The 24299-nt window shown below is 42.5% G+C and overlaps 1 protein-coding gene across 1 annotated transcript in view; it reads right to left on the bottom strand.

Moving 5' to 3' along the window:
• Positions 1-24299, bottom strand: part of LOC139381262 (zinc finger matrin-type protein 4-like) — a 151213-nt gene that overhangs the window by 53360 nt on the left and 73554 nt on the right. The window contains exon 4 of the mRNA XM_071124728.1: positions 2345-2522. Coding sequence (XP_070980829.1) covers positions 2345-2522 — 178 coding nt within the window. The remainder of the gene's footprint in view (positions 1-2344; positions 2523-24299) is intronic.

Raw genomic sequence — 24299 nt, 5'->3', positions numbered from 1 at the left:
TGGCAACTTCTCTGAAAGTGCCTTCAACAAACTGACACGTTGTGTGTGTGTGTGAGCTAATCGAACTGACATTCAAGAAGTAGATTTGTTAATTGGACCTGCTCTGTCATTTCTTGATTTCTTGATTCGATTTTTGGATTATTTGTATATTTGTATTTTATTTGCGAGACATTCTACTACTAGAAACGTAAGCATTTCATTGCACCTGTTATAACACCTGCAAATCTGTGAACGCGACCAATAAACTTTGACTTGATTTAGAACAATGTAATTTCAAAGTTAACCCAAACTTTAATTTTAATCCAATACTATCTGCAGTGATCACTTCCTTTTCTATATATTTGTTTCTGTTGTAAATGTATGCCACTTCCTAGACACTGGTTTGGCTGTGTGCTTCTCTTTCCCTACCCCTACCCCTCTCTCTCTCTCTGTCTCGCTCGCTCGCTCTCTGTCTCTGTTTGTGTGTGTGTGTGCGTGTCTGTATGAATGCATGTCTGTGTGAGTGAGTGAATGAGTGAATGAGTGAGTGAGTGAGTGTGTGAGTGAGTGAGTGTGTAACACGCTGGTAATGATCTTGGTGGTTAACAGGGATTATGTTGGGTGTTCGGAGTCAAGTGGAATCCAATAGAAACATTGATCAGTTCAGGATTGAGAGCTGGTTTCCAATAGGGGTTGTGGACAGGCCAAATGAACTGAGTGTCTGTAACGGTCGTCGTATGAAGAAGGTGTGGACCAAAGCGCGGCGTGGTAAGTGTTCATTGTTATTTCTTATTTAAACTGAACACAAAACAAAATAACAAAGAGAATGAACGAAAACGAAACAGTCCTGTCAGGTGCAGAAACACAAAACAGAAAACAACTACCCACAAATCATAGTGGAAAAAACAGGCTGCCTAAGTATGGTTCTCAATCAGAGACAATGATAAACAGTTGCCTCTGATTGGGGGTGGGCCTTCTATGTGTTGTTCTATGTTTTTGTATTTCTGTGTTTGGCCTGGTATGGCCAAACACAGAAATACAAAAACATAGAACAACACATAGAATGCCCACCCCAACTCACGCCCTGACCAAACTAAAATAGAGACATAAAAAGGAACTAAGGTCAGGACGTGACAGTGTCTGATGGGCGAGAGAGAGCGAGAAAGCGAGTGAGAGAGAGAGCGAAAGAGAGCGAAGGTGAAGGAGAGAGATAGGTTGTAGCTGAAATGCTGCCCAAGCTATTGGGTACTGAGATTGGACATGGCTGTTTCCCCATGGTATTACGGATTAAAGCTTTCCTCAGCCAATACACTGTATGTCATGCTATCGTCACCACACACACACTATTTAGCTGATACACTGTATGTCATGCTATCGTCACCACACACACACACAATATTTAGCTGATACACTGTATGTCATGCTATCGTCATCACACACACACTATTTAGCTGATAAACTGTATGGCCAGGCAAGTCAGTATTCAACGTACATCTGAGAACGTTGGGAGATGATGTGGAAACCGGCCACTAGGGGCAACCAGGAGCACTGCTACCTCCATGTAGGTTTTGGTTTTATTAGGGCATTGTGCATGAGGATGGTGGATGGGCGTAAGCATCTGCCTCTGATTCCAGAGGTTGCATGTTTGGAATCCAGCGATAGAAAGTCATTTTTTTTATTTTCGTTTTAAGTCTCTAAAATGTAAACCCTAACCTTAACTAACCTTAAACATTCTGAATTAATGTCTAAACTTAACCGTAAACACTTGCAGGCATATGTGAATGGCAAGGACAAACCTGAAGTATCCAAAGAACAGTGTACAATAGCACATTGTACCCTAAGGCACTCTGTTGTTCTGGCACATAGGTAGACAAATGGGTCAGTTCCATTAAATCTGTTGGCTGTGTCGGTTATGACCTTGGTCTGATGTGTGTTAAATGGAATGGATTGTGTTTCGTACGCATACAAATGGACACACAAACACACACAAACGCGTATGCACACACACACCCACACACACACACACACACACACACACACACACACACACACACACACACACACACACACACACACACACACACACACACACGCACACACACTGACTTCTACAAACAAACACACACAAACACACACAGTGATATATGAGAGTTGTTGTTTTACCACAAATGAAAAATAAACTGGGTGAATGTGTGTGTGTTACAGGGAGGAGGTCACTAAAAGATAAATCCACACATATACTGTATGTAAACAGATAAACAGTTCAATCAGTCTGTATGCGTGTGTGCGTTTGGGGGGAGGGGGGTGGTGTGGGGTGCACGCATGTGTGAGTGAGTGTGCAAACGTATATGTGGATCTGTGTTACCTGTGGTGGTAGGGCTGTTGGTAGCAGTAGGTATGCTGGGTGTTTCTCCCAGTACCAGTCGTACTCTCTTAGCATGTGTCTTTCCCTGGTAGTGTGACTGGGCCACGATGGCCGACGTGAAGAACATATTACACAAAGTACAGCACTTATTCCTGTCCACCTCTGTCTCTGCACTGCCCTGAAGGGAGGAGAGGAGAGAGGAATTGGGTGGAGGAGAGCGAGGAGAGAGACAGGGGGAGGAAGAAGGAGGGAGGAGAAGTAAGAGAGAAAAAACGTCATACAAAGTATAGCAGTTATGCTGTTCACCTCTGGATATGTGGGGTCCCACATAAGAAAATACTTTAGTTTACTTTAGTATAAATAATGTCGTATCACTATAGTTAAAAAACTGTAGTGTTTTTGTTGACTGTAGTATACTGTAGTATTTACTATAGTGTTTTTGCAGATATTACTGTATTTTACTGTAGTATTTACTGTAGTGCTTTTGCAGACATTACTGTGGTATTGTTTTATTATCTTTAAAATAAAAGTGTGAGGGATCGAGGGGAGGAGAGAGAGAGAGAGAGAGAGAGAGAGAGAGAGAGAGAGAGAGAGAGAGAGAGAGAGAGAGAGGAAACGAGGGAAATAACATATTAAGAAAAGTATAGAATGTATTCCTGTCCACCTCTGCTGAACTGTCTTATGGAGAGGAGAGAAGAGGGGAATGGAGTGAAGGAGAGGGATGATGAGGATCTGTTGGCACAGTTTTCCTCCTCCCTCTCTCTCTCTCACTCTTCTTTCTCTTTTTCTCTCCCTTTCTCTATTTCTCACTCACTCTTTCTTTTCACAACACTCCTTCTCTTTCGCGCATGTGTCAAATTGAGTGCAGTGATAGAAATATGTCTTTGGTGTTGTGTGTGTGTTTGTATGTCTGTGTGGGTGCATGTGTCTGGCGCTGTGTCAGTGTGTGTTAACGTCACATAAAGGATCTGAGAGTTTGGAACACCTCTACCTTCCAGGGCTCTTTTCTCTCTCTCCTTTCTCTCTTATTTTTGCATTTTCTTTTTCTGTCTTTGTCTGTTTCCTCTCTGTGGAAGGGTTAGCTAACAATGTCACGAAACCAATTTGCATGCTTCAATGGGGCAGAAGTCAGTGAGTTATTGTGACAATGACAAGAAACTGCCACGTGGAGAATCGTAAGTGACTCGTTTCAACTAGTTTCATCTTGTTCTTGATACCATGTCTTGTTTATATATTTTTTGTTGTTGTTGTTGTAATTTTAACCCCTTTTTTCTCCCCAACTTCGTGATTTTTGCGATCTCATCGCTGCAACTCCCAAACGGGCTCGAGAGAGGCGAAGGTCGAGTTATACGTCCTTCTGAAACATCAAACCTCACTTCTTAAAACCCGCTCGCTTAATCTGGAAGCCAGCTGCACCAATGTGTCGGAGGTAACACCGTTCAACTGATGACCAAAGTCAGCCTGCAGGTGGCCGGGTCGCCATAAGTAGTCGCTAGAGCGCCATCAGCCAAGTGACCTGAAATCAGTCTAAAACACCTCAAGACAAGGGCCTCCCGAGTGGTCTAATGCACTGCATCACTACAGCCTGGGGTTCAATCCCAGGTGCTGTCATAACCAGCCAAACCTTCCCCTATCCCGGACGACGTTGGGCCAACCGCCCTATGGGACTCCTGTTCAAGGCCTGTTGTGACAGCACCTGGGATCTAACCCCAGGCTGTAATGATGCCGCAACACTGCGATGCAGTGCCTTAGACCGCTGTGACACTCGAGAGGCCCTTATCTTGAGGTGTTTTGACTGATTTCAGGCAAATGCTAATATGGCAACAATTCGCTAGCTAGCTAACCAACTGTAACGATGTATTTGAGAGATAACAATTGCTCATTATGCAAATGTATTTATGTTTTCAATAAACATTGGGGACAAAATATTGTTTTTATGTTGTCATCAATCTAAGTCAAACCCATCTGTTTTTCCTCATAGTTCCTCATTGCACTCTCCGGTTTTGTTGCCAAACAACCAAGGACACATCTAGTGGGTAAATGGGCACCCTCTCAATCTATGTCACTGTTCCTCTGTTTTTTTAATCTTCATATCTTTTGTCTACAAGTTGAAAATGGTTCTCTCAATATTTCTCTCACTACTTTTAAGGAGATGAAATGTGTTATCTCAGTCCATCTCCTCACACACACACACCCCCCTCACCATCCCTTCATTCCTATTCTCATCTTCCCCTGTGTCGTCTCCTGCTGCGATCGTGTTAGAGTTAACCCCTCAATGAACCAGATATCAACCTCCCTCTATCTCAGTCCCCTTCTCTCTCTCATCCCTCTATCTCTGTCCCCTTCTCTCTCTCATCCCTCTATCTCTCTGTCCCCTTCTCTCTTAATCTCCCTCTATCTCTGTCCCCTTCTCTGTCATCCTCCCTCTATCTCTGTCCCCTTCTCTCTCATCCTCCCTCTATCATTTCAATTCAATTCAAGGGGCTTTATTGGCATGGGAAACATGTGTTAACATTGCCAAAGCAAGTGAGGTAGATATTATACAAAAGTGAAATAAACAATAAAAATTAACAGTAAACATTACACATACAGAAGTTTCAAAACAATAAGGACATTACAAATGTTATATTATATATATACAGTGTTGTAACAATGTACAAATAGTTAAAGTACATAAGGGAAAATAAATAAGCATAAATATGGGTTGTATTTACAATGGTGTTTGTTCTTCACTGGTTGCCCTTTTCTTGTGGCAACAGGTCACAAATCTTGCTGCTGTGATGGCACACTGTGGAACTTTACCCAGTAGATATGGGAGTTTATCAACATTTGATTTGTTTTCAAATTCTTTGTGGATCTGTGTAATCTGAGGGAAATATGTATCTCTAATATGGTCATACGTTGGACAGGAGGTTAGGAAGTGCAGCTCAGTTTCCACCTCATTTTGTGGGCAGTGTGCACATAGCCTGTCTTCTCTTGAGAGCCAGGTCTGCCTTTCTCAATAGCAAGGCTATGCTCACTGAGTCTGTACATAGTCAAAGCTTTCCTTAAGTTTGGGTCAGTCACAGTGGACAGGTATTCTGCCACTGTGTACTCTCTGTTTAGGGCCAAATAGATTTCTAGTTTGCTCAGTTTTTTTGTTAATTCTTTCCAATGTGTCAAGTAAATATATTTTTGTTTTCTCATGATTTGGTTGGGTCTAATTGTGCTGCTGTCCTGGGGCTCTGTGGGGTGTGTTTGTGTTTGTGAACAGAGCCCCAGGACCAGCTTGCTTAGGGGACTCTTCTCCATCTCTCTGTAGGTGATGGCTTTGTTATCGAAGGTTTGGGAATCGCTTCCTTTTAGGTGGTTGTAGAATTTAACAGCTCCTTTCTGGATTTTGATAATTAGTGGGTATCGGCCTAATTCTGCTCTGCATGCATTATTTGGTGTTCTACGTTGTACACGGAGGATATTTTTGCAGAATTCTGTATGCAGAGTCTCAATTTGGTGTTTGTCCCATTTTGTGAAGTCTTGGTTGGTGAGCGGACCCCAGACCTCACAACCGTAAAGGGCAATGGGCTCTATGACTGATTCAAGTATTCTTAGCCAGATCCTAATTGGTATGTTGAAATTTATGTTCCTTTTGATGGCATAGAATGCCCTTCTTGCCTTGTCTCTCAGATCGTTCACAGCTTTGTGGAAGTTACCTGTGGCGCTGATGTTTAGGCCAAGGTATGTTTAGTTTTTTGTTTGCTCTAGGGCAACAGTGTCGAGATGGAATTTGTATTTGTGGTCCTGGCGACTGGACCTTTTTTGGAACACCATTATTTTGGTCTTACTGAGATTTACTGTCAGGGCCCAGGTCTGACAGAATCTGAATCTATCTCTGTCCCCTTCTCCCTCTCATCCCTCTATCTCTGTCGCCTTCTCTCTCTCATCCCTCTATCTCTCTGTCCCCTTCTCTCTTAATCTCTCTCTATCTCTGTCCCCTTCTCTCTCATCCTCCCTCTATCTGTCCCCTTCTCTCTCATCATCCCTCTATCTCTCTGTCCCTTTCTCTCTCATCCTCCCTCTATCTCTGTCCCCTTCTCTCTCATCATCCCTCTATCTCTCTGTACCTTTCTCTCTCATCCTCCCTCTATCTCTGTCCCTTTCTCTCTCATCCTCCCTCTATCTCTGTCCCCTTCTCTCTCATCCTCCCTCTATCTCTGTCCCCTTCTCTCTCATCATCTCTCTATCTCTGTATCTTAATCTGTCTTAGCATTTATCCTTTCATGTCCCTCTCTTATCTTATCCTTTGGTCTTCCTTCCCTGTATGTGTCCTACAGAGTGATACCTCCTACGATACCTCTGAGTATTAATATGCGCATAACTATTTTTATGTGCATGTGTATGTCTCCTTCATATCCTCCACGAATAGTGTCGAAACAAAACAGACTCTGTAGATGTGGCCGAATGCCCATACTAGCGTACTACATACTTAAACTGCATACTATGTACTTACTATCGCATACTATTTCGCACGTACCTTTTAGTAAGTATGTAGTATGCCACGGCCACAACGGCTCCTGACTGGCTGCGTAAACTCAACAAACATGCATCGCAATAACCAGACTGATAATAGCTAATTTCCAATTACATAAATTTTTCTAAACTCTGAATAGGAATGGAATTATAACCTTACTCAGGCTGGTTATAGGCAGATTATCATATTTGACCTATACCATAGACCATAGAGCTCATCTATCCCATTTAAAAAGGACTGAAGACAGAAACAGATCATTTGATTCAATTTCAACATATTTATTAGTGGAACCAGAATAAATTATGCGGAAGAAAGATATAAACACAGCATGCAACAATTTCAACGATTTTGCTGAGTTACAGTTCATATAAGGAAATCAGTCAATCGAAACAAATTCATTAGGCCCACTGCGGAGCCAGGCCCAGCCAATCGGAATGAGTTTTTCCCCAACAAAAGCTTTATTACAGACAGAAATACTCCTCCGCACCCCTCCACCCCCCCTCTGATGATCCCGCTGGTGAAGAAGCCGGATGTGGAGCTCCACGGCTGGCGTGGTTACACGTGGTCTGTGGTTGTGAGGCCAGTTGGACGTTCTGTTAAATTCTCTAAAACAACAATGCATGCTTATGGTAGAGAAATTAACATTCAATAATCTGGCAACAGCTCTGGTGGACATTCCTGCAGGTGCATTTTGGAAAACTCCAAGCAGGCTGTCATGTCCTTTTTACTGAAGAGTGGCTTCCGTCTGGCCACTCTTCAGTAAAGGCCATAAAGGCCTGATTGGTGGAGTGTTGGAGAGATGGCTGTCCTTCTGGAAGGTTCTCCCATCTCCGCAGAGGAACTCTGGAGCTCTGTCAGAGTGACCATCGGGTTCTTAGTCACCTCCATGACCAAAGCCCTTCTTCCCCAATTGCTCAGTTTGGCCGGGCGGCCCAGCTCTAGGAAGAGTCTTGGTGGTCCAAACCTCTTCCATTTAAGAATGATGGAGGCAACTGTGTTGTTGGGGACCTTCAATGCTGCAGATATTTCCCCAGATCTGTGCCTTGACACAATCCTGTCACGGAGCTCTACAGACAATTCCTTCGACCTCATGGCTTGGTTTTTTGCTCTGACATGCACTGTCAACTGTGGGATCTTAGACAAGTGTGTTCCTTTCCAAATCATGTCCAATCAATTGAATTTACCACAGATGGACTCTAATGAAGTTATGGAAACATGTATATTTCATGAAAATATATTTGTGGCCTTACTGCTATTAGCTCATACAAACACATTGAATAACAGATTCACTACATGGAACAACATGTTCTGTTGTATGGGCAACGTGTTCTGAAGTGTCTTTTTTTGCTACATGTACTTAACCTCTTATTTTTGGCACTAAACAGTCTCCATATATATACATCCATAAATGTTCAGACGAGTCTTGTGAGGCCTGTGGGCGTCCTAGAGCAAAACAACTGACATGTACATGTATGTGAGAGTCTGCCACAGAGGAGTCTTATAAATGTGTAGCTCAAACTGTTCGGATGCTATAGACAGAAGTTGGCAGAACGAATGTACCGACTTCAGACGAGTCCCAAGACACTTGTGGGGTTCGTAGAGCAAAACGGAGAACACCACCGTGTTCGTGAGAGTCTCATCTTTCAATAGAGGTTTTGTAGGCCAAACCTTTCGGACACTATAGACGATTTGTTAGGAGACCGATTTTTGGGATGTCTCATGGTCTGACAAACACTGCTTTAGCTCGTCACCTTTCACTGCAGATGCAGAAGTGCAACATAGGCAGATGCCGTGGATTGACATGCATCCAATGCAAAATAATCTTATACTGTATCTTCTAGCTTAAACTGACTGAGTTTTATGGGGATTTGTTTATTATTCCAATTAGATTTCAGCAGGGGTGACTTTAGGGTTTTTTAAGTAGGCTAGTTTGGTTGTTTGGCTATTTGAAGAGAACTAAGGCCAACTATATCACTCGCAACCCAACTCTTCAAACGCATTGTTGAAAAGTGTGCATTGAATTCTACTAGATGACCTGAAATTACTATAACATCCTGGCATTTACACCATACAACATTTTGGAAAATTCACATATTATAAAACGTTCTATTTCAGCATGCTGAGAATGCATAATCCGCAATTGCGTTGTTTTGCGTTATTGGTTAATTTTGTTAGCATAGCCCCATATCTGATTATCAGCTGTTGTCAAAGCTGCTACCTCTCCTCTAAAGGTGCCCCCTCTTCAGGGGTTTCTCCTGTCTCTTAGCTTCCCTCTCTTTTGATACGTCAATGATACGTGACATTTTATAACAAATAGTTGAGAGCGGAAGAAAGGAAGACAACTGTGAATTTGTTTATTTGGGGTTGTTTATCTATTTGTGATTAATTTATTTGCGATTGTTGCAACTATTGTAACATCGATTGTATTAACTATGATATGATAGAGGATCTTGATTTTAACCTTATAAATCACACACACACACACACACACACACACACACACACACACACACACACACACACACACACACACACAGATTGTACTTTGGAGAGGAGCGGAACACAAAAATAAACAAGAGAATGGAAACCTGTCACTCAGTGTTGTGGTTCATTTGGGATTGAAGTCTTGTTAGGAAAAGTTTGTGACAATGAGGTGTGTGTGTGTGTGTGTGTGTGTGTGTGTGTGTGTGTGTGTGTATGTACAGTATGTATGTATGTGTGTGAGTGTGTGTACATGTGTTTATGTGTCATTTGTTTGACATCTGAACAACTGACAGCTCATTATTGTCATCCATGAAAGAATCTATTGACTGATCCGTGTTGGCCACTGAATGGCTGAATGCTCGAGGCACGGGGGGGTTGGAGTTGTCAACAAAGCAGCATGACAGAAATATGATGCCAAGTTTTCAAACTACACATGTTGTTCATATAAAAAATGCAATGGCCACTGCTGCACATTCTGCCACTGTTTTGCAACAAAGTTTCACTTAGGGCCCCCAAGAGGTTAGGGCCGGCTCTGAATGGACGCCTGGGTAAAAATAATAACTATGCCTTTCGTGAACTGACACTCGTATTTGACCCCCCCCCCGCCCCCTTACTAGCTCTGACTTTGCTGATAGCTACTTTATTGTGGGAAAATGTACTTACTATGACTGTGAGATGTGGTTGTCTCACCTACCTATCTTAAGATGAATGCACTAACTGTAAGTCACTCTGGATAACAGCGTCTGCTAAATGACTGAACATTTTTTATAAAAAAATGGGTTGGATGTGGGTACGCAGACCCGTGAACTACTGCAGCCCCTCATGAGTTCAGATTTTTTGTGGCCTCCAACCCCGTCAAAGTTACCCATCCCTGGATTAGATTTTAGTATTTAGAACGAGCGGCCAGCTCATGACCGAACAAGTGCACCAGGGAGAACTCAACAAGCATGCAGACGCAATAAGTGAAAACACATTATCTAACTGGGGATAATGTCACAAAGCATGATGCGCTAACCAGTTAACTTTCATTCTGAAATAACTTAATGTTTCCAAATTAGTCAGATATTATATAGTTGAGATAGACTTAAAATTACCATGGGAGCTAACTAGCTAGCAAGCTACCAGCTATCTATAGCTAGATAGGTGCTTATCAAAAGTAGATAACTGGTAATTGTACCCCAAAATTGAACAAACTATTTCTCAATATTTCAGATTTTTTTGTAGCTGGTTAATTAATTTGACCATGCTTTGTGATACACCTGGTTTTACATGTAAAAATGTAGTGATTTCATTGGTGCAGTTCGCCCTCACGGCAAATAGCTGGAAAAACAATTCTCACGGCCTATGCCCCCGTGGAGCTTCTAATGCTGGCAGAGTCAAGCTTGTAACAGCTTTTTTAATTTTTTTATTTTTACAATATATTTTTGAAACAGTAATATTTATACATCTACCACACATTTATGGACATTTACAACATACTCCTTGAATTATATAATATATACACTACCGTTCAAAAGTTTGGGGTCACTTGTCCTTGTTTTTTGAAAGAAAAGCTAATTTTTTGTCCATTCAAATAACATCAAATTGATCAGAAATACAGTGTAGACATTGTTAATGTTGTAAATGACTATTGTAGCTGGAAACGGCAGATTTTTTATGGAATATCTACATAGGTGTACAGAAGTCCATTATGCTTCAGGAAGCATCTTCAGATTACCTCAACAAATTGACAACTAGAATGCCAAAGGTCTGCAAGGCTGTAATTGCAGCAAATGGAGTAAAGCAAAGTTTGAAGGACACAATTATTATTTAAATCAAAAATCACTCTTTATAACCTTGTCAATGTCTTGACTATATTTCCTATTCACGTTGCAACTCATTTCATGTATGATTTCATGGAAAACAAGGACATTTCTAAGTGACCCCAACTTTTGAACGGTAGTATATATATATATTTTTATAAATGCTGCCCCTATCACCCTAATGTACGGGCCGCCACAGTTACTGACACTAGGACTGGTTTTACTCAAATCTCTCTCTCATCTGGTGAGACTCATTTACATGTGACCTATTTGTATCTGTGCACAAACAGACAGTGTGATGTCTGTGTCTGTATGTGTATGTGTGCATAGCCACACCCTACCCCAACAATAGACTTCTAATTAAGCATGTTTATTTCTCTCATCTCCCTCTCTCCTATCATTTCTCCCATTCTTTGTTCATATAAGTGCGAAAACGCCTCTAATTATACACACAAAGAGGCAGAGGGAAACAGACAAAGATACACTTTCAAAAAGTGCATATTTAAAAAAGAGAAAAAACAAATATATACTAAACACAAATATAAACGCAACATGTAAAGTGTTGGTCCCATGTTTCATGAGGTGAAATAAAAGATTGCAGAAATGTTCCATATGCACAAAAAGCACATTTGTGATTAATGTTATGCACACATTTGTTTACTGTACATCCCTGACAGCGACCATTTCACCTATGCCAAGATAATAAATCCACCTGACAGGTGTGGTGTCATGTCCACTCCCACTCCGGTGCTCGACGTCTCCGGTCTACTAACCACTGGTCCTGGCAACCCATCTTTACACACACCTGGGTCTCATCATCAGTCACACCTGGACTTCAGTACTCCTTTTGTTTACCAATCTTTTGTTATCAGTCAGCAGGCAGTATTGTTTCTGTTTCCATGTCAGACGCTTCTCTTGTTTTGAATCGTTCCATGTTCGTTGTTATTAAACTCACTAACTGCACCTGCTTTCTGGCTCCCTGCGTCTACGTTACAGAATACTACCTCAACAAACGGAAACAGCAGCAGTTAATCAAGACATCTCCCAGCTGGCTCATTTGGGAACGACTATGAGAGAGAATAAAGTAGGCGGCGCACGTCAAACGTCTGATGTATGACCCTATGTCCGGATGACGCGTACATGTCCAAATATGGACATCCGGTCAGGACATCCTGGCGGGAAGGTGTCACGTGGTTATGCCCATATAAGTGCATCCTGTTCCTGTTGTCAGGTGTTAGAGTGTGTGTTAATTTATGTCTATATTGCATCTATTCCTTTAAAGTTGTCATGATGATTGATGTGGTTGAGCTGGGGGGGGGGATATGTTTGAACATTTTAAAGAGGATGGCCCCACACGTCCCTATGTTATTGCCCATAGGGTTGTTGTCTATGAAGCAGGAATGTCCGGGGGGGATTGTGTTGGCGGCAGATGCATTATAAATAAGACCCAGAACAACACATGCAGCCCCAGAACACTATACAAGATTTAAAAAATAAACATGGATTTTGTGATGAGTGGCAAAGCAGTGATGACTGTAACAACGGAAGCAGGACCGCGGCTGAAACATAGAGAAAGGGCCAAGTATAAAGCAACAATATACGATGTGCCAACAAAGCGGTTTCTAAGTGTGTATAGAACCCAGATACCGCCCGCAACTGCGCTGATAGATCAAGTGATGATGTCTAATGGACAGCAATGGGGGTATCAGTTTGAAACTCTATACAGTAGCCGAAGGAGAAGAATATACAGACCAGACTTTAGGAGTGGACTACGGGCTTGAAGACTGGCCGGTTTTTCGCAAGGTTGTGTGTCCTGAACTGAGAGTTATCACAAAGGGATATAGCGTGTTCACGGGCTACGAGACCCGTTGGGAAGGTACCCCTGACTCCTCAGGAAGAGTATTTCACAGGGTGAAAATACAAATAAAGAATGGACTTCCATGTGGATGCGTGGAGTTCTATATCAGCAACGAGGAAACCCGCAACCAAAACATTTGTGATGGGGATTTTAGGTTGCGCATGCTTATTCTGTTTAAAAGGTGGGATCTAATGGAATTGAAAATGTTAGAGTTGTTGGACGCTCTTTTTGTACAGCTCCAACAGCGGCAGACCATTGTTCGGCTAAGGAAGTGCATAATATATACGAATCCTGAGGATTATGATTCAAATGAACCCAAAGAAGGATCATCCTCAGAAGGGTCAGCCCCCGAAGAAAACTAAGTACGTGGCTGCGTTAACCACGCCCTGATACCCAAAAGACTGGTTCAACAATAAAAGGACTGCCCATAAAGCCTCCGGTTCTTCATTTCAAATTCTAGTAAAGAATTTTTGACCAAAAACGGATCAAAGATATACTACAGCATCAAACAAGTGCAAGATAACCTTTCCACTACATGTGGTCAACACGGTGTATTCTACCTATGCCAAAGAGCCCGGGGAGTTTCGTTTGAAGATGTTATGTCTCTTTATAATGATGATTTAAGAAGATTTTGATAACGTTGTAGCTTGTTTTGTTAGAAAATATCAAAAGTGTTCCAATATGTGTACTTTAAGACCGTGTAATCAAGGCGTATGCTCACGTCAAATGTTTCGAGAATGCCACAAATGTTAAATTGCTTAATTCTTCAAGTAAAATGTATTGAATTTAATCATAGTCATTCAAAAGTCTAACCACCCTGAGAGATCGGTATTAGGAAAAGGTCCGGAGACGTTCAGGGGGGTTAATGAGTTATCATCATCCCTTTCATAGGGGGGAGGAGTTATTGGGACATCTTTAGGGGTGCTGTATCTCGTTGAAGGTTTTTGTTTTAAAGCTTGAATCTGTTGACGAAGCTTATAGTTGAGTATCAGCTTGAGTACCAGAGTACCAGCTCAGCTTATAGTTGAGTACCAACAGTGTTAAATGGTTGGTCTCTCTCTCACCTTGTTTTACCATTGCCAAATACCTTTGCAAGAGGTTTATGTATTGTTGGACCTTATCATAGGGGTTCAATCCTTTTCGGTTCAAAATATCCTTCATGGCCATATCCAAATAATTTTCTGCTGTTTGTCTGATATTTTCAGGACCCATTTGCATTTGTTTTTTTAAGTCTATCCAACTCTTGTTGAGGCACCAAGTACATTTTATTGGCCATCACACTCTGTGTTCAACCCCCATGTCTGGCAGAAATAAGGCTGGTGATGAAGGGCACAGCTATAGTTAGCAAAGGCAGAAGAAAACCCCCAGACTGTTTTATGCTGTCTTTTCTTTGAAGACTGGCCCGTTTATTGGCAAAGAGTTTGATCGCAGTCTTTTGTCTCTTTCATTTTTTTAATTGGGTCAGGGTGAGTGGAATGCGTCCTTTGAGAAGATTCAAAGCAATCTCACATAGGGATAATATGAGATCTGAAGAACAGTGACCCAAGATGGCCTTCCGTTCTTTAGCTGTAGCCCCAACTAGGCTTCTCAAGAGGGGCATGTTTCTTTTTAAACGCAGAGACATAGCGGTTACTTTTTAGGAATGTACACAGCCGGCCACTCCCATGGGAACAGGCCGGGTCGGCGCCTCAGGTGTTCTGGAGTATTTGCTTTTAAATCCATGATTAAATAAGAAAATGGCGCTCATGCAAAAAAAAAAAAGCTTGTACAATTTCAGGATGTTCGCTACCTGCAGAAAGCATATCGTCCAAAACCAGCAGATTGTTTTTATGAGGAGGGAGAAGTTATTCCTTCAACAAACTTTTATTTCTTCAACAGTTCATCATACACAGGTTGATAACACGAATAACACCACACAATATTGTCAGGCTTTTGAGATAACACATGATCAGACTATTGGATGGGCCTGCGATTAAGGCAGAAAATGGTAGTTGCAACCGGGGGTCAAAACCTTCTACAGCAGCCATTAAATCTTAAGCTTTAATGACACACTGGGGCTTGTAGCATAAATCAGTAACTAAAGGGCAATGTGGTCCTGTCAGGCAAAAGCAGTCTCTTGTCATAGACTACCCTGAATCTTTTAGTAAGTGGGGCATTCCTTAGATGGAAGCCCTTTTTATCCCTAACAATTTTTTGTGTAGGAGCTCAAAATCTCCAAGTCACTATTCCGGTTGTTTATGAACCCCTCGACCAAGAGTGTGATTGATTCCAAGTTTACATGTGGGGCATTTTCATAGTTTTGAGTCACACCATTGGCTTTCAACACCACGTGATTGTCATTAGTCCTAAAAGCATAGCTTTTGGGACCACAGGAGGACCATTCAGTGATATGGTCACCATCTTCGAGTTCACTCGTTAAACCACCCAGATAGTTGCTAAGTGGGGGGTTCCAATCACCCTGTTTGCTTACATAGACCACAGAGTCTGTGTCGTGGTAAAGAACCCGCCTCTGAAGCTGCTCCATGAGGGCGTACAGTTCAAGTCGGCCATAGGCCGTGGTAAATGCTGCAAGAAACGCATTTACATTACCCAGGGGTAGAACCTTCTTCTTGTTACGTCTCCATTGCACCAGGGCAATGTCTTAACTCAAGAATGAAAAATGTGAAATATCGTATTGGTCCGAAAAAACGAATTCCAAAAATTCTTCTGGGTCTTTAATGATCGACGTTGTTAGCATATTGCAACTCTGCGAAAGCTTCCCCCACAGAGAGTTTAAGTACAATTTTGACACATTTCTTTTGGTTTTGTTGACCTCTATTCTGTCAGGGTCAAGAAGTGTGCCTTCTCTGTCGTGATAGTCTTGAATGTGCTTGTCTTTGCTCTCTTGCTCTGTGACCGATGCAGGATAGCCTGAAGCCATTTGCTTGCATCTCAAGAAGGTCTTGATGTACTCTTTAAAAAGAGTGTCTGATTTCCTGGAAAAGTTCCACACTTCAAAGATTTTGGCCACACATACCCCATCTCTAGAGCCTTAGAGAATTCAACTGTGGCCCATAAAACTGTCAGGGCTCTTTCTTGATCTGAGTGATCACAAGGCTTTTCCTGGTTGTTGTTCACGGCATGTGCGCAAAGGGGAAAGAACAGTTTTCCGTGAGGTCCCTTGTAAGGCAACACTGGTATAAACAAATCCCTAGGATGGTAGACAGTTGCTTTGATCAGACCGAAATAGTTTTGGGTTAAGTCAAAGGGGTAAGTCAAAGTCGCGGTGAATAATTTCAGGATGCGATCCATTCATGCTCCTACATCACATTCACTTTTAACTGGTAAGTACCCTGTAAAGATTTCAATTTGTCTTGAAACTCTTGGTACATTTCCACAAAAGTATTTTGGGTTAGGACACACATGGCCTGGGGCACAAAGTAAGATTTACAACCGTGGCAGAAACAACCGTTGTACTCAAACACGGTCTCAACACCATCAATCTGTGTGTATCCATCTACATGATAAGGTCCAAACGCCTTCTCACCCCTATTCAAAGCATGTTGAATAAAAATTTATTTATCCTGGGCCAAGTACTTCAACCATTGAATGGACCAACTAGAGTATGACTTGAATTGGCGGCGGTAGTTGTCAGGCGAGGGGATAGCTATAGATGCTGCAGGTAGAAAGTGTGTATGATAGGTTTTCATGCATGCCAATGCAATAATTGTACAACTCCAGGGGTCAATGCTTGCACCTTTTATTACCTCTTCTCTGAATCTGAGGCCTCCTTCATGAAGTATAACTACAACGTTGTCACAGTACGACTCCCTCTCTTTGTGGAAATCAAAAATGCTGTGACATACTGTGTCATACCATGTCAGGAATCTCTCTCGCTCTTTGGGAGACATCTGATCACACCCGTACATTTCGGGGCTGGGATAAGATCCAATATAATGTAGATTCTCCTCAGATATGAAGAAATGGGGAAACCAGCCTTTCACAGAGTTCTCACAACCCAATGCCTCTGGCATTTGAGCCAATCTCATGGGTAAGTAGCTTAAACTGTCAATGTATCTCTGGTTGAAGGCGGGGTCTACAAAACACAAGATTTTACCACCTTGAGCTATGACACTGGGTGCAACGCCTTGCTGTATCAAGGGGTTCAAAAGAAGGTAGGAGTCATAGGCTCTAGAATTGTGCGCTATAAACGTGAAGTTTCTGTACTGGGGTTTTCTAAAGTGTTTTTGAAAGATCAGTGCACAATTGGGTCCCTCTGCCGAACACTTATCACCCTTGAAAGTCATGGGAGATACAAAAATAGGCAAATTAACCCCTGATTGCTGATTAGTCTCAAAATCATAGAACACACATTTCTCTGAATGTTCATCTTCAGCCAAGGGCTGAATATAACACTCGTGTGGCACTTCTTGAACCACTTCAGCGTCTCTGCTCTTCAAAGGCCCTTTACAGATTGGGCAATGATTCCACACACATAAGGTCTATTTTAAGGTTGTAATTGCACTAGCATTTTGGACATTTCTTGTTAATGTCACAACTGCTTACAGATTTACAAGCCTTGTTTAAATGTTGTGTTTTTCGTAATAGTAGGCCGAACGACATGTGCGGTGACAATCCGCACAGGGTGTCAGGTTTAAGGGCTGCATCGGACAATTTTCATCCAGACATACTGAACAGTTATAATGCCACGAGTACCCCCCCCCCCTTTCGGGTGTAGCCGGTATGACAGGATGGACACACATATGGTGCGCCTAAAAACGCTGAGATGTTAGTAATAGCATAATAATGGTCGTTTTGCACATAAGAGTACAGAATCTGAGGATGAGGTTGGGGGTTGTTTTGGAATTTCAAGAGAGCTGCATTAGCTCTACTGTGGTACAAACCCACAATCTTGATGTTCAGAAAGTTTTCAAATTTTACTATGTCAGAGAATGCCACCGCAACCTGTATACCTAGACCAATGGCAATTTGGAGCTCTCTAGCCTTTTGTAACGCCGCTAGATCCGTACATCCAGGCTTGAGTAAATGTGCTAGGCCTATTGCAAAGCATAGCTTATTACCAGGATTGTGAACGTTTATGAGGTTTGCCCTTTTATTGCTTATGATTTCTGATTAGGCTATCTAGTTTCCTTCTCTGTCCCCCACCACCCAGGGGTTGACATATTATTTGCACTACAAGCTCGAGGGTCGTATCGGCTATGACGGATAAATTTGACTGAAAAAGTTGTTCTAGCAGGGCTATAAATTGTTCAAGATCTGCTTCGCAATTGGGTAAAATAAGAAGTGTTTTGCATGCTATCTCCACAAATTTCCAACTGTAAGACATCACGAGGTTTGCCATAATCTCTTGCCCTGTCGAACAGTTCGTTCAGAGTATCGAATATCATCACATAAAACGCATAGTCAAGATTCTGATTCAGCCATGTGAAATTGAAAAACTGTTGAATCTCTGTATGGCTGAATTTATTTCGGTACACAACCCGGACACTTCTATCGAGAACATCTCCCTCTTGATTTATTAGACAATTTTCCAATTCCTCAAAAACATTGTTGCATTTCAGACTCTTCGGACATGGGAGTTAATGGCGAGGTCTGTGGGGGTTCCTGTGTAGAAGATCTCCTGCTCTCATTCATCTGGTTAATCAACGATATGAGTGCGTCAGGGATCTGGGATAACAGGTTTTTATCGGTGGTCCCGGAATAGGGTTTCATCTATCGTAATTATGTCTGTTACCCCAGCCTCATTCATCTGTTTAATTAAAGCTTGGAGTTCGGCGGGAATCTGGGATAACAGGGTTTCAACTGTCTCAATTATGTCTGTTGGCTCATCCATTTGGGTAATTAATGATGTGTGTTCTTGTGGTATTCTGGGAAGGAGCCATGTTACATATAGGTTTTTAGCGCCTGTATTTGCGTTTTTTAATCTGATTTTTAATCGGATGTTGTTTAACAAACGTGGCATTGTCCTATGCCAGAAGGATAGATCCTGACTGTATTGTCGCTCGAGTAAAGCCACCATTCGTTTGTGTAGCAAAACTTTTCGTGATTTTAGAGCCCTGGACAAGGCAGTGAGAAACCTAGCTTGTTGTATTTCAGGTTCGGGTGTTTCTACAAAAGAATTGGATGAATCAAGAAAGTTGGCCGCTTCACATAACAGCAAGTTGTCTACCTCTGAAATGTCATTTAAAATGATGAAATCATCCGGCTTTGGTGTTTTATTGTGTATGTCAAAAATCCTCTGTGTGTTCTCGTTGTGTATGGTCTTCTGTGCCGTTATACGCCGGGGAGGAGTCTGAAAGAATAATATACATACAAAATAGGTTATTAAACATAAAATATGTTAGAAAAAATGTCAAATAAATTTCAGGTATAATACTACATATTAACAATATAGAATTAAATTACATCGGCTTTTTTGACGCGGGCTGTTCTGACGAATCGCGGATACCGTGGGCTCTAGACTTTTTTCACCAGGCATTCCAGATTCTGCCGGGCATGTCTCGTTGGAGTCTGAAAAACCATTATTTGTCATTGTTTTAACATATTCAATCATAAAAATGTATAAATAATAATAAAATATGTATAACTAATAACATATATATATAATGGCTTCATACCGTGTCCATGTAGCGCCGTTTCTTGGAGCAGTAAGTTTCTGGCCCAGTAACACTTTTCGGGCTGGGGTGGTTCTGCGCAATGCACTTGCGCCTGAGTTGTGCGTTGCTTGTTTGGGTCTGGAATATGGAGCGAGTGGGTGGAGGTTCCCCGGTCGGTTATAGCCTCGGTTCTTGGTGTGTTTGAAAAAACGTTCATACAGAACGGGAGAATAGCATCTATTTCATCGTCTCCACCGTAGTCATTCAGAGTACATAATGCAGCAGTGATCCTTCTTTGTGTTCTGTCAGCTGTAAACAAAAAATATAGGGTGCACACTTTTTGTTTTTAATGAATAAATATTCTTATGTATTTTATTATTTGGACTTACGTCGAAAATAGTGTGATAGCGACTGGCTGCATGCGTTTTGCTCCGCTGAATCCCCGACTAACGAAGGCTGTTCCAAACCATTAATTCCCTGGAGCAACTGGGTAAAGGATTGATATCCTACAAACGTTAGATACTATTAACATATATTTATACGAAATAGATACATTTTAACTTATAAGAATACGTGCATTTGACATATTACCTAAAAAATCGTTGTCCCCGGTTTAAAAAACCATATCACGCCGGTTTAATATTACAATAATATCAAGTTGTAATATCCAAACAATTCCCAGAAAATACCTAACGCCTCCAAATCTAATATATTATTTTCACTAACTCACCTTCAGAATGCTCCATTAGGACGGATTCACAGATGATCTTTTAGCTGTTCTGGGTTGCTAACTCTTCGGGGCTGTTGGCCTTGTGTATGGAGTTGCGCTTTTGCCGTTCGTACAGAATGGATAGTATCTGTTTCACTAGCCTCGCTCCACGGCCGTGTCTCTAAGGAGAGATATTCTGTAATGAGCTTACAGAGCGAGGGTGCTGTTTTTTTTCGGACAGCATCCTGTATGCAAAAATGTTCATATAGTACCCCAGAATGTTTAGAGACCTAAAAACCACAGGAGGGTGTCTCGACATATTCTGTCTGCCGGTATTTCCTTTTGATTTCCTACAACCTCAGGGGTAGCAGCTTGGGGGGTGTCCGATATATATTTATAGACCTTGGTGGAGGGGCCGTTAATATATGCGCTGATTAGAAATAACATATGTTTTAAACCATAGGAGGTTGTCTAGACAAGATATATTCTGCCTGGGTTGTTTGACTTTTTAGCCACCCACGTCCTTGGGGTTGAGATAAATACAAATTTGAAAGGCATGTGTGGTAAAGTTCCATGTATAATAGTTGTATCTTTTATCAGTTTAGTATGAGTATTTCTGTAAATTGATGTGGCTCTCAGGAAAATCACAGCATGTTTTGGAACTACTGAACATAACACGCCAATGTAAAATGAGATTTTTGGATATAAATATGCACTTTATCGAACAAAACATACATGTATTGTGTAACATGAAGTCCTATGAGTGTCATCTGATGAAGATCATCAAAGGTTAGTGATTCATTTTATCTAGATTTCTGCTTTTTGTGACTCCTCTCTTTGGCTGGAAAAATTGTGGGGTTTTCTGTGACTTGGTGGTGACCTAACATAATAGTTTGTGCTGCTTTCGCTGTAAAGCCTTTTTGAAATCAGACACTGTGGCTGGATTAACAAGAATTGTATCTTTAAAATGGTGTAAAATACTTGTATGCTTGAGGAATTTTAATTATGAGATTTTTATGTTTTGAATTTGGCGCCCTGCAATTACACTGGCTGTTGGCGGGGTGGGACGCTACCGTCCCGAATATCCCGGAGAGGATAGAAGCGGCTAGCGATGTAATTGTTCACGATTTTGGAAAAGACTGTCTAGCTTATTCATCAGGGTTACGAATATAGGCTAATCAATCCATTGAAAGCTAAACATGGGCGTAAAAAAGTTTACATCATTGCAGGCTTTTGAAAATACATATTGACTGACAGACTTCGTCGCATTTGTACTATCAAATTGTTCACATGCTAAAATTGACACTTTGGAGTCGGGGCTATACGCCATTGAAGAGATCCTTATGGCTTTCAAATCACTGCGCCCGCACACAAGCTCTTCCAATGCATAGCCTGGCAGGATTGCACCACTCAGGGCCTGTTCAATTTGACAGAGCGCTAGCCTTATCTTAAGCCATTCTCTCATTTGCAGCGCAGGAGAAAAACTCCCGGGTTTTGCATGATAAAGGGGTTTGGGACCCCTGTCTGTGAAAATCTTCACAGTTGAATCCTCATGTTGGAATGTGTAAGACATATGTCTATCACTCGTATCCAAAACTTCTTTAAAAGGACTACCTGACATGATGACTCCTTGCTGTCCCCAGTCACCTGGCCGTGCTGCTGTTCCAGTTTCAACTGTTCTGCCTGTGATTATTATTATTTGACCATGCTGGTCAATTATGAACATTTGAACATCTTGGCCATGTTCTGTTACAATCTCCACCCGGCACAGCCAGAAGAGGACTGGCCACCCCACATAGCCTGGTTCCTCTCTAGGTTTCTTCCTAGGTTTTGGCCTTTCTAGGGAGTTTTTCCTAGCCACCGTGCTTCTACACCTGCATTGCTTGCTGTTTGGGGTTTTAGGCTGGGTTTCTGTACAGCACTTTGAGATATCAGCTGATGTACGAAAGGCTATATAAATACATTTGATTTGATTTAAAACATTCATGGGCATAATACAAAATGTCCTCGATGCTTTTATCATTGGGTTTGTGACAAGAGATGCATAGCACCCCGAGAATTGGCCTAGGAGACATAATGTTATGTTTAATGTTCTGTGTTTTCTTTTTTAAATCTTGTTTAGTGTTCTGGGGCCACATGTGTTGTTCTGTGTCTTATTTATATTGCGTCTGCCGCCAACACAATCCCCCCCGGACATTCCTGCTTCATAGACAACAACCCTAAGGGCAATACAATAGGGGGTGTGGGGCCATCCTCTTTGAAATGTTCAAACACCCCCCCCCCCCTCAGTTCAACCAGGTCCCTACACATCAATCATCATGACAACTTCAAAGGAATAGATGCAATATAGACATAAATTAACACACACACCTGACAACAGGAACAGGATGCACTTATATGGGCATAACCACATGACACCTTCCTGCCAGGATGTCCCGACCGGATGCCCATATTTGGGCATGTACGCGTCATCCGGCCATAGGGTCATTAATCAGATGTTTGACGCGCACCGTCTACTTAATTCTCTCTACTATGGATGAGTGTCTTCAACGAGTCGACATTAGCAATGCCCGATTGTCCCTCCCGTTCAAATATGACGGGACTCCATCGAAATCCTGTGGCTTCCTACTCCAGTGATCCCTCTGTTTCACTTATCAGAGGGGAGCCCTCACCCCAGAGAGGTACAAGGTTGCAACAGTTATTTCTCTGTAGAGTGGGCCACGGCCTTCTGGGAGAGAGGAGAGGAAGAGCCTTTCCTTCCTCATCATCACCGTACCCGTACATACGATCATCATAACCCCACGATCTCATGGCCGAGGATGAAAATCACAGATTGGGCACCCAAATGCCAGAAGACTTACTTACCCTTCCCTGTGGTTCCACATTGGTTGAGAGTCCTGTGGTTGTCCTTCAGCCTAACATCCCGTAGGTATACCAAGATCTTCGGGAGTTTTTTTTCCAAGACCTGCATCACCTGTCTCACTCCTCATCGTCCCTGGGACTGTGCCACCGACATGCTTGCAGGCTCTGTGCCTCTGCGCGGCCGCATCTAACCCTCTGTCTGTGGCCGAAACCAAGGCTATGGAGGAGCACATCCAGGAGGCTCTCCAGCAGGGTTTAATTCGCACGTCCACCTCCCCTGCATCGGCAGAATTTATCTTGATGGCCAAGAAGGACGGAGGACCCTCTCGAGTCGTAGCCCCTGTGCTCTGGGATGTAGTTTTGGACATTCACCAAGCCCTGGAGAGGGAAACCGCACCTGCCACCTGTCCTCCTGAGCACACCTACATTCCCACAGGCATAAGGGATTGGCTATTGACCTGGGCGTACACAGCTGTTGTCGCTAAACATCCATGTATTACCCATCTCTGGAAAGTCCTGGTGGCCCACCTTGGTGCAGGACGTCGCTCGATATGTCAACTCCTGTTCCATATGTGCCCACTCCAAATCCCCCTGGAACGCTCCAGCAGGGAAACTACTCCCCGTGCCTCAGCGTCCCTGGTCTCATCTGTCCATAGACTTGATCGTCACTGATCTCCCCTCTTCTGATGGTTTTACCACCATTTGGGGATAGTGGACAGATTCTCCTGCCATTTCATCACTCTCAATGGTCTCCCTACTCTCTAGGTTGCTGAGGCACAGTTCCAGGAGGTCTTCCGGCACTATTGCCTTCCGGAGGATATCGTCTCTGATCGTTGTCCCTAATTCACGTCACGTGTATGGAAGGCTTTCATGGAGAAGATGGAGGTCACAGTCAGCCTCACTTCCAGGTACCGGCCCCAATCTAATGGGCAGGTGGAGAGGATGAACCAGGAACTGGCTCAATTCCTTCCTTGGGCTGAATACATCAAGAATTCATTGTGACACTTCTCCACCTGGCTGACTCCCTTCCGGTCTGTTTTGGGTTATCAGCCAGCCCTGGCTCAGTGGACTCCGAGCCAGACCGAAGCTCCTGCGGTGCACGACTGGTTCAGGCACGCAGAAGAGGTATGGAACGAT

The sequence above is a fragment of the Oncorhynchus clarkii genome, chromosome 23, assembly GCF_045791955.1.
Source record: "Oncorhynchus clarkii lewisi isolate Uvic-CL-2024 chromosome 23, UVic_Ocla_1.0, whole genome shotgun sequence".
Lineage (NCBI taxonomy): Eukaryota > Metazoa > Chordata > Actinopteri > Salmoniformes > Salmonidae > Oncorhynchus > Oncorhynchus clarkii.
This window is presented reverse-complemented; position numbering and strand designations above follow the sequence as displayed.